Source organism: Sceloporus occidentalis, unplaced genomic scaffold (genome assembly GCF_023333645.1).
Source record: "Sceloporus occidentalis isolate IW3139 unplaced genomic scaffold, rSceOcc1.0.p SCAF_5, whole genome shotgun sequence".
NCBI lineage: Eukaryota > Metazoa > Chordata > Lepidosauria > Squamata > Phrynosomatidae > Sceloporus > Sceloporus occidentalis.
Genome location: NW_028316985.1, coordinates 33,687,776 through 33,701,523, shown reverse-complemented (window position 1 = coordinate 33,701,523; position 13,748 = coordinate 33,687,776). Strand labels below are relative to the sequence as shown.

The window sequence follows — 13,748 nt, the reverse complement described above, 5'->3', positions numbered from 1 at the left end:
TCTCTCCCTTTGCTCTGGTCCCTCTCTTCCTTGGCCCTTTTGTGGTGTCTTTCCCCCTCCCTCTCCCCCCCCTTCCCATGCCTTGCTTCTCTCTCTTCGTCCTCTGGGAATGGAATCCAGGCAGCCCACATTCCTGAGCGGGCGGAGGAGGGGGCTGCTGGGACTTGCTTCTCTCTGGCTGTGTGTGTTTGGCTTGGCCCACCCCTGGCTCCTTCCTTCAGTCGGACAGCTGCCCCTGTTTGCCCTGCTCCTCCTCCTCCTCCTCCTCCTCCTCCTCGCCTTTGCCAGCTGGGGCAGACAGCTCCTGCCAGGTGTGAGTGGGTGGCTGCTGGGAAAGGAATGGGGAGGCGAAAGGATGATGATGACTGAGAGAGGGCAGGGGTGGAGAGGAAGAAAAGAAGGAAGGAAGGAAGAAAAGAAGGAAGGAAGGGGCCCAACTGAGTAGAATAAAGAGACAAAGGGGAAAGAGTTGTTCTTCTCCATCAGGCTGTGGAGTGTGCTCCTTGTTGGATTGGCCCATCATCTGGCAGACTCAAGGTAACAACAGGCCTCATGGTTCAGGAGAAGGCTGGTGTGCAATTGTGAGGGAGGGAGAGAGAGAGAGATAAAAAGAGGCACACACCCACCCACCACGTACATGTCTCTTTTTGTGTGGCTGCATACTTTTCTGGAAGTTGTGAATGCGTTCTTAGTAGGCGGGAAGGCCTTAAGATGCATACAGACTGCAGAAATAACCTGGTTTGCCATCACTTTAACTGCCATGGCTCAGTGCTGCGGAATTCTGGAGATTGTATTTTTTGTGGCACCAGAGCAGAGACTAGAGCCTCCAGAATTCCACAACATTGAGCCATGGCAGTTAAAGTGGTGTCAAACTGGATTATTGGTGCCACAAGAGACTACAATCTCCAGAATTCCATAGCTTTGAGCCATGGCAGCTAAAGTGGTGGCAAATTGGGTTATTTCTGAAGTGCGGATGCAGCCTTATTCTGACTTTGGGTGTGGATGGATGTGTCTCCAAAATGCCAAAGCCTAAACCTGTAAATCTGAGGGGAAATGTATAGTTGCACCTGTTTCATGACTGCCTCTATTTCCCTCCCATTTCTTTCACCTTCAGCGTTTTTATTTCTATGTGGACTCTCGAATTTTGTAAAGGGCTATCTGTGTGCATGGAAGGTTACTATGAAAATGATCGCATCTGGAGATACGTATAACACATATGCAAACGCCAATCTGAAAAACTCCCCAAATCCCAAACACTTCTGGATATGGAAGACTCATCCCGTACTACACAATGTGTATGTGGTATGGGTTAAGTTTCCTGTATCTGGAAGTGTTTGGGATTTTGTAGTGTTTTGGGGTTTTGGAATATTTTTATGTACATCATGAAATATCTTGGAGATGGAACCCAAGTCTAAACAGGAAATTAATTTATATTTTATGTACACCTTATAGGAACCAGTGTGTTGTACCAGTTTGAGAGTTTGGATTGTGACCCTGGAAACCAGGGCTGAATCCTGGCTCAGCCATGACACCCACTGGGTGACCTTGGGCAAGTCACACTCTCTGAGCCTCATAGGATGGCAATGACAAACTCCCTGTAAAGAAACTAGCCAAGAAAACCCCATGATAGGTTTGCCTTAAGGTCGGCATAAGCTGGAAATGACTTGAAGGCACACAACAACAACAATACACCTTATAGCCTGAAGGTAATTTTATACATAATTTATACAATGTTTTAATGATTTTGTGCATGAAACAAAGTTTGCATATATTGAACCTTCAGAAAGCAAAGGTAACACTGTCAATGTCTCAGCCATCCATGTGGACAATTTTGGAATATTTTGGACTTTGGAATTCCAGATAAGGGGGACAGAAGTTGTACTTCATTTCTAAAACTTCAGAGGTGTTCAGGCACAAAATAACATAGGCCTGTTACAGACTGCCAAAATAAAGCTGCTTCGGGTCTCTTTGGAGGTATGCTGTTTAAATGATGCATGGGTCCTAAGAGTCCGGAGGTCGCGCCAAAGCCACACTCCATTCCTAAGCACTGGAGTGCAGCTTTGGTGCAGCTTCCGGATTCTTAGGATGCATGCGTCATTTAAATAGCATACCTCCAAAGAGACCCGAAGCAGCTTTATTTTGGCAGTCTGTAACAGGCCATTGTTTCTGTTTTAAAAGCTGAAACCTTAGATTTCTGTTTAAGCATGTCATTATACCATCTATAATGACTATAGCACAGAAAAAGTCCTCTGCACATAGTCAGCTGTAACTTTTTCAAATTTCCTCCCTCAATAGGTTCTGAGTAGAGCCTCCAGGCTCTACTCTTAGAAGCTCTCAGAATCCCTAACTTGGAGTTGTAGTTCAAATACGTAATATTTCCAAGCTCTGGTTCTGGAGATAAGCCCCATTACCTCTGTATTCAAGCTTAGGCTACATCTGCACTGCAGAAATAATGCAGCTTGACAACACTTTAACTGCTATGACTCAGTTTTGTGGAATTCTGAGATTTGCAGTTTGGTGGGGCACCAAAGCAGTCTGACAGAGAATACTAAATATCTCACAAAATTACAAACTCCAGAATTCCATAGCATTGAAGCATGGCAGCTAAAGTGGTGTCAGACTACATTTTTTCTGCAGTGCAGATGCAACCTACGTAGGCCATCCCATATTGCATCCCTTCAACACCCACAGAAAGTTGAATTTGGCCAAGGGGGCTGTTTGAGCAGCATGGAGTTATTTGAGACTGAGATAGAAGTGAAAAGATACGTTATCATTGTGCCATGTTGTAACATTTTTGATTGGATCAAACCCTGTGTAATCAAGTATAAGTTTTTCCACTGTGTGTACTTTGGACGTGTGTAAAACGCTAAAGGAAAGAATTGTGGGTCAGAGCAAGAGAAAAGAGAAGAGGGAGGGAATCTAAGGCCTGTTACAGACTGCCAAAATAAAGCTGCTTCGGGTCTCTTTGGCTGTATGCTGTTTAAATGATGCATGCATCCTAAGAATCCGGAAGCTGCACCAAAGCTGCCCTCCAGTGCTTAGGAATGGAGTGTGGCTTTGGTGCGACCTCCGGACTCTTAGGACCCATGTATCATTTAAATAGCATACCTCCAAAGAGACCCGAAGCAGCTTTATTTTGGCAGTCTGTAACAGGCCTAAATGAATGAAAAGAAGCATATTCTCAGCCACCAACAATTAGTTAATGAAACAGAAAGGAAGGATTGTACTGTAATAACAATATTGTCTTTATATGGTGTGTTGCCATTTGTAGGATAATCCAAACTTCCCGGAAAATGAGATGGCCAAGGGACACTTGCCATAACTGAAGGATACATTCACAGAAGAATTCTCAGACACTGGAGTTTTATCTGCTGGGCAGGTATTTGCTGGGATTCTCCAGAATGACAGGTAAGGAAGCTGGGTCAGAGTGAAGTTGCTGCCTTGGACTGGAGATTTTGGGTGGGGATTTAGAGGGAGTCCATGAAAGCTTATGCCAAACTTGTTAGACAGCATCCACACTGCAGAAATAATCCAGCCTGACACTGCTTTAACTACCATAACTACCATGACAATGGATTTCTGAGAATCATTGTTCGTTGTGGCACCAGAGCTCTCTGACAGAGAAGGCTAAATGTCTCAGAAAACCACAGTTCCCAGAATTCCATAGAATTGAGCCATAGTGGTTAAATTGATGTTAAACAGGATTATTTCTGTAGTGTGGATGCAGACTGAGTTTCTAAGGTGCCTCAAATGTCTCTGTTATGAGGCAGCAAACTGTTATTTAAGTGTTATTGTTACTGTATTGTTACTGCTAAGGTTGGGGGGAGAGGTGGCTGTGGGATTTTTCCCTCCTGTATATAAATAGCAATAGCATTTACATTTCTATATTGCTTTATAGTTCTAGGCACTCTCTAAGCGGTGTGCAATGTGTGTTAGCCAATAAGAAAAATAACTTGACTTGCTTTAGTACTGCCCTTAGGTACTCTGCAACTTGGCTTTAGTTACAGCTAAGTAGCTATAGACATTCTGCATCTTGTTTTGCATACTGTGTGTGTGCATGCATGCATGCCATTTGCTGCCTTGCCTCAGGCATCTAAATAGCTTGGGTGGTCCTGTTCAGCAGTAGAAACAGTGTGGATGCCATGAGTGAAAAATCTTATAGGCCTATTTTAAAATGAAAGTAATTACTTATGGAAGAATGTGTATGCGTATAGCTAGGAAGCTTCTTTCTCCCCCCCCCTTTTTTTTTTTTTTTTTGCTTAGATATGCCTTCAAGTCTCCTCTTAAGGCAACCACATTAATTTCAGGGGTTTTCTTAAGCAAGGAATACTCAGAAATGCCTTTGCCAGTTTCTTCTGAAATATAGCCTACACACCTGGTATTTGCAGGTGGCCTCCCATCCAAGGGCTGACCTTGCTTACCTTCCAAGATCAGACAGGATCCAGTGCCTTTAAGGCATTCAGTTAATATATAACCTCTGTAAGTCATTTAGGATTGATGGCAAACAAACTTCAGTAGAAAGTACTTCTCCCTCAGGGCAACTTTTAGAGGGGTGTGGATGGAGAGAGAGTTTGATGATTCATTATTGTATTTGTATGTCTGCTTTCCATGAGTCATGGCATATCTTGGGACTCCACTGCTCTGCTGTCTGAGGGACCTCCCTTAGTCACAGCTAGGGCCGGAGGAAGACAAGAGAGCAGGGTGAATTTGATTGAGATCAATTTAATTTAAATCATCCTTTAAATCACTATTTAAATCACTGCTCAGAAGGACTCAACTGAATATGATTCATACATCCCCTGTCCAAAAAAGGGCACTCTTCCTTGCTATAAGTTTGATACACATATTCCACACCTCAGAGTTACCAAAGACTCATTATTGCTGGTATAATCTTAATATTTACAACCAGATGAAGGTTTCATTTTTAGAATAACAACTTTTCAGATTAGTTTTACAGATACACACACACACACACACACACACACACACTTTGGTTTGATTTGGTTATACTATTAGAAAAACATCATAGATAGATAATTATGAAATTATTGTGAATTATCTCCAGTTTAATAGGTTAATCATTCATATTTAGAAAACTGCTGTCAGTGCCATTATAGGTTTTCTCCTCCAGAGAAAGAATAATATTATAAAGCTCAGACTATACACATAAAGATCCAAAGACATGTGGAGTGTTCTGCTTAAAAGGTTTGGTGTTCATTTTTACTGCTTGCTTCTTCTGCAGATCTATTCCATTGCTAGTCTTCCAACAATCTATTAATTGAATGTTTTGAAAATTAGCACTTAAGAGATAAGGGATTGATTCTGTGTACATAGATTTGCACATGAACAATGATTGTGATCTCTGCAGACACAAATTCACAGTTTTGAGAACTGTAAAACCAAGCATCTGTTTCTCTAGATAGAAAAATTGCCCAATAATCTTACAGAAAGAGCATGACATTAATGGAATTTACCAAAATTTTTAAACATTGCATGAATATACAGTCTCATGTATATTCCCAATTTCATGATTAGAACACAATGTATCTTAAATAGAAAACTCTCTTTAGATAGATTTCTCCTCAAAAAGCATTTAATTTGAAAAAATCTGATTTAAATTTAAAAAGTATCCTTTTTTAAAAAATCACTGATTTTTGGCAGTAATTCAACAGTGTAGCTTCCTCTAACCTGGAGCAAAAGCTTCATGTTAAATAATTCCAGGTACCTGTGTGTAGTATGAAACTGCTGCAATTGTGTAATATAGAAGCTGCCTTATGCTGAGTCAGATTGTTAGTATATTTAGGATAGGGTGGGCAACAATGGTGGGCAACTGCATTGGGTTGCAGGATCAATTTCTTCTCCTGAGGCCACCCCCCCCCCCAGGGCCACATGAAATTCCAACAACTCCTCCCAGTCCCCAACTGGAAGTGGTTGGAGATCCACCCTCATTTGGGAAAAAAGGTATATGTTTAAAGGGCCTCTGCAACATATGTAAAAGCTGAATGGCTGTTCCTGGAGGCTTCCAGGGGAAGCAGTTTCTTCTTTTGGGGGCACTACAAAAAGAGCAGCCTAGAAATTATGGAAGGGTTGATTTTGTTCAGGATATCAGTGTGGTCATCAGTGATATAAGTTAGTACCCTCTTTTCTGACTGGCACCTGGTCTCCCAGTTTTTCAGGCAGGGATCTCATATCTTCTGGCTCAGATACTTGCTAGTGGAAATATTAGGAATTGAACCTGGGACCTTTCACAGGAAAACATTATGACCTGTTCCTAAAGATGGAGTCCCCAATGGCTCCTGATACACAAGCAAATGTGTGTGTGTGTGTGTGTGAGAGAGAGAGAGAGAGAGAGGGAGAGGGAGAGGGAGAGGGAGAGGGAGAGGGAGAGGGAGGGGGAGGGGGATTGTTTGTTTTTGGTAGCAAGAAACAAAACATAAAAAAGTATCTCAAAGAGGAGCAATGCTCCCAGTGCTCCACTTTTCGTTTCTTTGATGGTTACAAGAATAGCTCATTATTTCCCCTTTCTCTGGGTGCTTGTTTCCAGTAGCAAGAATATGGCAACATGCATTTTTTTTCCCGGAACTGGAAACTAAATAGTGTTGAGATTATCTCATTCCCTCACTTTGTTGACTCAAAAAAAGTACTGTTGTGCTCTTGAACTGTGTCCAAACAGTATGGAATTATAGTATTAGAAAACATGTATAACTGATATGCCTCTGTAATAGACACACCCTTGTAATTCTGTAGCCCAAAGGTGGAAGTTGTACAGCCCATGAGCCACATGTGGCTGTTTGAAGAACCCAGTGTGCCTTTTGCAACCTTTGCTGACCTCCAAGGCCTTAGCACTTCCTCCATTTTTGACTCATGAAACTCTGGAACAGCAAAGCAACAACAACAGCAAATACTTATAATCACCCCAAACAGTGGCTGGAATTGATGTAACATCATTCTAGTTGCTAGAATGGCAGCTGGAGCATGCAGGGCTGTGTTACAGTAAAGAGGGAATTAACATATTATTGTTAACTTGCAGAGTACTAACAGCACATATGCTGCTTTACTGCACAAGTGGGGAACTGTGTCCTGAGGCTAAATCTGGCCCTCCTGGAGTCCCAGGCTGGCTTTCTGGGCTTTCCTACATGGCCAAACTACTTTTCCCATACTCCCATCATTCAGTGGTGTCCCAAAACCTGTACAGATTTTCCCCCACTTTAAAAGGTTGAAGTACCTCTCTTGAAACTTTGTTATCTCCAGTAAGAGTTGTCAGCTAAAATATGCTGGCATTTTTGGTACCACCCTTCTGCTATTTTTTTCAATGACAATTCCCAGAATTACCCTTTGCTTGGGTACAGCAGAGTTTAGGAAATTTTTAAAAATGGAAATTCCCATCCTGAGAATTGATGGGAGCAGTCATCCAAATACTAGCAGTTCTTACTTTTAATAAGATCATATTGATCTACTTCACATAGGGCAGAGTGTAGGAAAATGTGTGAGTGTGTGTGCGGGTGTCTGTGTGTGTTTGTGCATGTGTGTATATATGTGGATGGATGGATGGTTGGGTTGGTTGGACAGCTATCTAGCTAGCTATCTAGCTAGAGCTGTAGTCTCCAAAGGTAGCATTTCTAATCTCTGACACAAAGTAATTCTGAATAATCAACATATACCTGGTTCTCTATTGTGAGCTAAAGTTTAGCTATAAACATGCCTCAAAATGGTTTGAATTACCTACCTTGCTTGTTAGTACAAGAGATAGCTGTTAAGGGAGAATTGATGTGCATTTAGTGAACCTGCATGTGCATTGTTAGGGTCTGAAGATATGGTTGACCAGATCCAAAGTGTCTTTGAAGGAGAAGAGGAAGAAGATGTACTGTGGGAGAAGATTGAGAGTGTGCGCCACCAACTCACCCGCTCTCTAAACCCGGCAAAACTGACGCCATATCTACGCCAGTGTCGTGTGATTGACGAGCAAGATGAAGAGGAGGTGCTCAGTGCTTATCGTTTACCATGCAAGAGCAACCGGACAGGTAAGGAAAGGGAAGGCCTTGCAGAGGAGTTCATCTGAGAACCAATGAAATAGATCAAATGTCATGGTGTATGTTCCATAAGAATTAAATAATGGATTTTAGTCACAAGGAATGGTTTCTCTACCTGTCACTCTTGTTCTTTCAGGATATATGCAACACTTTTACGCCAGGCTTAACCTGAAATTGAAGAATTTACATTTTAGGGAGAGGGGATGAGAAGTCCCTGAATATCTCAACTCGTGTGATCAAAATTTGCCCATGCTGGCTGGGAAATTTGGGCAGTTGTCATCTAAAAAAGGCAATTCTACAGGCTTTGGCCTTAATTAAGATGCTGCATGTGCCCAACTAATAGGCACTCTCTTTTGGATCTCCATGAGTAGCAGTGCCATTAAAGACAAGCAAGCCAGGTCAGGTGCGGGCTTGATCCAGGCAGTCAAAGACAGTACCCCTGTTCCATTCAAACCTATGAGTGTAGTGTTGTGATTTTGACTCATTCTGGGAGTCTTGTACATTGCGATCGCCTGTGTGGGTTGATTTCGACACATGTGAAGGTTTTTGTACTACTGAAGAAATGATTTCTCTGATCTCAGAACTTAGAGTAGGGATCAGAAGGATGACCCTCCAGATGATGTTAAACTGTAACTCCCACTAATCCTATGCAGTTGCTATACTGGCTAAAACTGCTGGGTTGTAGTCTTGCCACATCTGGAGAGCAGGACTTTGCCCACACCTTTCTCAGTGTTTCATGGGGATTCACTACACCTGTGTCATGCCATCCTAGAAGGAACATCATGTTACTTCTGGTTCTTGTTTTGGGGTGATTTGCAACATCAAGAAGTCACACTTTTTTGCACTCTACAACAGGGGTGAGGAAATCAGATTTTCGGAGGTTTCAGTGGCTTTTGGGGGGTTTCAGAGACTGGGGGGAGGAGGCAAACACTCAATTTGTCAGTGGTTTGGTTATACTTTTGTTGATTTGGGGCCCAAGAATTGTCCCAAAATGTAGGAAAAAATTCAGTGGTGAGGGGCCTGGGGTCTTTGGAAGGAGGGTTTAGGGTTTCAGGGGCTACAACAGTGTGGTTTGAGGTCTGTATGTGAGTCCTGATTTTCTCATCCCTGTTGCAGAATGCAGAAAAGTATGACTTGATGCATGCCTCAGAGTGGTTTCAAGTGTCACTAAGGGGACACCTAGGAATCCGAGTTGTCACACCAGTATGGAGCATTCTCTTAGTTGCTACAATGTATGTTCCATAATAACTAAATTAGTGATTTTCAACACCAGTAATGGTTTCCTCTGCCTGTCACTCTCGTTCTTTTGGAATATATACAACACTTTCACATCAGAATTAACCAGAGCTTGGACATGTTCCTTTTTGAGATGATAACTCTTGGAACACCCCAGCTTACGTGGCTAGTTCTGGTCATGCTGGCCAACGATTCTGGGAGTTGTAGTTCAAAACAATAAAATTTCCAAGTTCTGGCTAAATATAGCATAGTCCAAAATCCACAAAACAGTGATACTTTTATTGGACAAAATAAAAAAAACAACTCAAAATATATCATGCAAGTTTTCAAAGGTTTACAGGTTTCTAATTATCTAATTTATTTGCTATGTTTCTAGTTCATCATTTTCCCTCAGTGAGTTCAAAGTGATAGGCATGGATATCCTCTTTAATAGTTTTATCCTAACCGTAGTCTTGAGAGGTAGGAAACATTTTTTTTTTAAAATCTGACCTGAGTTTATCTCTGCAGGACTCCTCATGGATATCCTACGGGGCAGAGGAAAGCGGGGCTATGAAGCCTTCTTAGAGTCCTTGGAGTTCTATTATCCAGAACATTTCACCCGGCTGACAGGGAAACAGCCAGTTCAGCGTTGCTCTATGATTCTAGGTAAGAAGTGATTGACAGGTTCTCGGTATACATTTAATTGCTGAATTCTCACAGGCTTGATTCCTCTCTGGGGAATCATAGCTTTTGGAATCAAGAGCATGGAAAAGTTAATTTTGTTGGACTGCAACGTCCAGAATTCCTGCAGCCAGCATGGCCAAAGGCTTACAGTTTGTACTTCATCTGCTTTTCAAAGTCAGACATTATGGGTTATTTCTTATAATATCATACAGTGTTATCTGTGGGAAAATGTACCATTTTACTTTAATAGAATGGAAATAGGGCTTGTGCAGTAAACAAATTCATGGTTAAAGTACTGTATATACTCATGTATAGGTCTAGAAATTTTTGTCAAAAAATTGACACCAAAAGCTGGGTCAAATTATCCATGGGTCGATGTAAGTACTGTATTTTACATTATACTCTTCCCCTTCTCTGAGCAGAGTGGCAAAGGGTAAGAACATTAGTTCATCCTGGGAGTACCCAAAAGAAGAACCAAATTCCTCTGTTCTTTCCACCATGATGCTGCTTCTGGCCTTTTTGAATGCATGGGTGGGAAAATGGCAGTGGTGGCACTGCTTTGGTGCTTCACCTCAAAGGAGTGCCAAGAGGAATTGGGCTTAGAAGGATCTGAATAAGACATTTCTGTATGAAGACAGTAGACGTTCCTTTGCATCCTTTGTTACATGCTCCTAAGTTTTATCCTTGACTTATCCAGGAATCATATCAAAATCCATAATTTGGGCCCCAAAACTTGTCATCGATTTATACATGAGGTCGACTTACAGTCGAGTATATATGATATTTTATCTTGAGTGCATTTTATTAAATATTCATCCTGGAACTCGGAGTGCAATGTTTATACATTTTTAGCATGAGGTGTATATAACATTAAAATCCTTAGAGGACAGAATTTATGCTGCAAGTGAGTGGGCCATTGGTATCCACTGGGGTTTGGTTCCAGGCCCCTCGTGGATACCAAAATCTATGGAAGCTCAAGTCACATTAAATACAATAGTATAATAAAATGGCATCTCTTATTTGAAATGACAAAAATCAAAGTTTGTTTTTTTGGAATTTTTTTTTAAAAAATTTCAAGCCAAGGATGGTTGAATCCATGGATAAAAAAAATCTGAGTAGGTGGGAATCCTTAGTATGAATGTATGAGGAAGAAGCTTGTAATGGCAATTGGGATGGTGGTGTTTGTATATTTTTTGTGATGTGGTTTAAATGGTTTGAATTTGGTGGCTATTTTGAGATAATAATTGCATGTTGGTATCACAGATTACTGTGTTTTTAATGGCATCTGTTTTTTTAAATGTTGCTGTGAACACCCTCAGGTCCTAGAATCATAGAATCATAGGGTTGAAAGAGACCGCAAGGGCCATCCAATCCAACCCACTGCCATACAGGCAATCCAAATCAAAGCATCCCCGACAGATGGTCATCCAGCCTCTGTTTCAAGACCTCTAAGGAAGGAGACTCCACTGCACTTCGAGGGAGTGTGTTCCACTGTCGGACAGCCCTTACTGTCAGGAAGTTCCTCCTAATGTTGAGGTGGAATCTCTTTTCCTGGAGCTTGCATCCATTGCTCTTGGTCCTAGTCTCTGGAGCAGTAGAAAACAAGCTTGCTCCCTCCTGAATATGACATCCCTTCAAGTATTTAAACAAGGCTATCATATCACCTCTTAACCATCTCTTCTCCAGGCTAAATATCCCCAGCTCCCTAAGTCATTCCTCATAGGACATGGTTTCCAGACCCTTCACCATTTTAGTCACCCTCCTTTGGACATGCTCCAGTTTTTCAACATCCTTTTTGAATTGTGGTTCCCAGAACTGGACACAGTATTACAGGTGGGGCCTGACCAGAGCGGAACTATTACTTCCCTTGATCTAGACCAGTGATGGCAAACGTTTTAGAGACTGAGTGCCCAAACTGCAATCCAAAATCCACTTATTTATCGCAAAGTGCCATGTCCCTCTGATGTTCTAGTAATAAACTCTGGTGAACTCTGTGCTGAAGGTGATGGCGTGTGTACCCACAGAGAGGGCTCTGAGTGCCACTTCTGGCACTCGTACCATAGGTTCGCCACCACTGATCTAGACACTATACTTCTATTGATGCAGCCTAAAATCGCATTGGCCTTGTTAGCTGCTGCATCGCACTGTTGACTCATGTTCAATTTGTGGTCTACTTGGACTCCTAGATCCCTTTCACACGTAGTTTCATTCAGCCAGGTGACACCCATCCTATATCTGTGCATTTCATTTTTCCAGCCTAAGTGCAGTACCTTACATTTCTCCATGTTGAAATTCATTTTGTTAGCCTTGGCCCAGCTTTCCAATCTATCAAGGTCATTTTGAATCTTGATCCTGTCCTCTGGAGTATTAGCTACTCCGCCTAATTTGGTGTCATCTGCAAACTTGATAAGTATGCCCCCGATTCTGTCATCCAAGTCATTGATAAAGATGTTGAATAGCATTGGGCCCTAGCACTGGAAAAAGGCGATGGGCAAGTGAATGTGCGTGACTCATTTTGAACATCAAAGAACTTCAGTTCAGTTTAGTGATGTACACTCTTTACAGTAGAGCCCTGGAAATTTATGCTTCAGACATCTCTGATACAGGAGCAGTTCCACTAAGCCAGGATGGAAATTCTGTGGCCCTCCAGGTGTTGTTGGGCTCTGATTCCCAGTACTGTTCTACACCTGACAAGCTGCATGGTTCCCAACCCTGTTTTAAACTGTATGCTCCAGAGCAAAAAGACCTGTGTTTTGTTTCTAATTCATAAAGCATATTGCATATTGATAGTATGATAGATGTGTGAACTGTAGGTACAGTAGGTCCATAGACAGCTATAGAATGTGTGTTGAAAAGAGGTGATAGCAAGGCCTGTTGAAATTTAGGTTGTCTCTGTTATGCTCTTTTCTAGCTTCACCATCATTTCCCAGCAGAGAAGGTCCTGTCCTCCTGTAATCTGGGTTATGTACCTCCCATTTGCTCCTGTAGGCAGGGACAAAAGAAGACCGGCCCCTATATAGGGAGGGACTAACCCCTCTGGGCCTCAGTCTTGTTCCTGCCTACGCTCCGAGCAGGTCAACTCCTTCAGCCAGCGAAGTCGTTCCCTTTCTTTCGCCGAAGCGGTCAGTTTGTCCCTTCTCCTGCCTCTCCTTGCTCCCTCTTCCCTGCCTTCTCCCTCCTCTCGGTGGTGGGCTATGGCAGAGGACCCTAAGTTCACGGGTGAAGGGCCTCCCCTGGGAAGGGCTTCCCCAGTACAGGGTCTACCGGCCTCCACAAGGGAGCCGGCAACAGAGGTAGAGCATGGGGCCCTGCTTCCTGGGACTTCGGTCTCAGGGGCCCCCGAACAGGCCCCCTCCTTCCGCCCGGGCCATGGTGGTCCCCAAGGCCTGGAAGAGGCCCCGTCGACCCCCAGCCTCCAAGAGGCGGGCGCGGTCCGGGAGCTTGGTGAGTTTGTTAGGGCCATCTTCGCCCGAGAAGCCGCGAGCCTCCTGGGGGTGGGTAGCCTCCCTCCTGGAGGGCAGACTGGGGACCCCCCCGGCTCCGCGCCCCTGCCCCATGTTTTAGGGGCTGCCGCAGCCTCCCCCTCCTCTGAGTCCCTGCCGGCCAGGGACCAGTATGGAGCCTCTGCCGCTGCGGAGAGTGCCCACCTGCGGGCAGCCCCGGGAGCCGGCCTCTCCCTGGCCTCCCTCCCTTCCCCACCCGCAGTTTCTTCGGGCCTACACGCATGGCCCTCCACTCTGGGGGCCGGCTGGCAGCTACTCCAGCGCCTGGCTGGAGGCCCTGACGCCCCGCAGGCCGAGCCCCAGCTCGACCTAGCCG

General features: G+C 43.5%; 1 protein-coding gene across 1 annotated transcript in view; it reads left to right on the top strand.

Moving 5' to 3' along the window:
* The first annotated feature begins 282 nt into the window (after positions 1–282).
* The window catches only part of CARD10 (caspase recruitment domain family member 10), an 81,991-nt gene continuing 68,525 nt past the window's right edge, over positions 283–13,748 (top strand). The window contains exons 1-5 of the mRNA XM_089528116.1: positions 283–537; positions 1,453–1,706; positions 3,272–3,408; positions 7,803–8,021; positions 9,774–9,911. Coding sequence (XP_089384242.1) covers positions 3,402–3,408; positions 7,803–8,021; positions 9,774–9,911 — 364 coding nt within the window. The 5' untranslated portion in view covers positions 283–537; positions 1,453–1,706; positions 3,272–3,401. The remainder of the gene's footprint in view (positions 538–1,452; positions 1,707–3,271; positions 3,409–7,802; positions 8,022–9,773; positions 9,912–13,748) is intronic.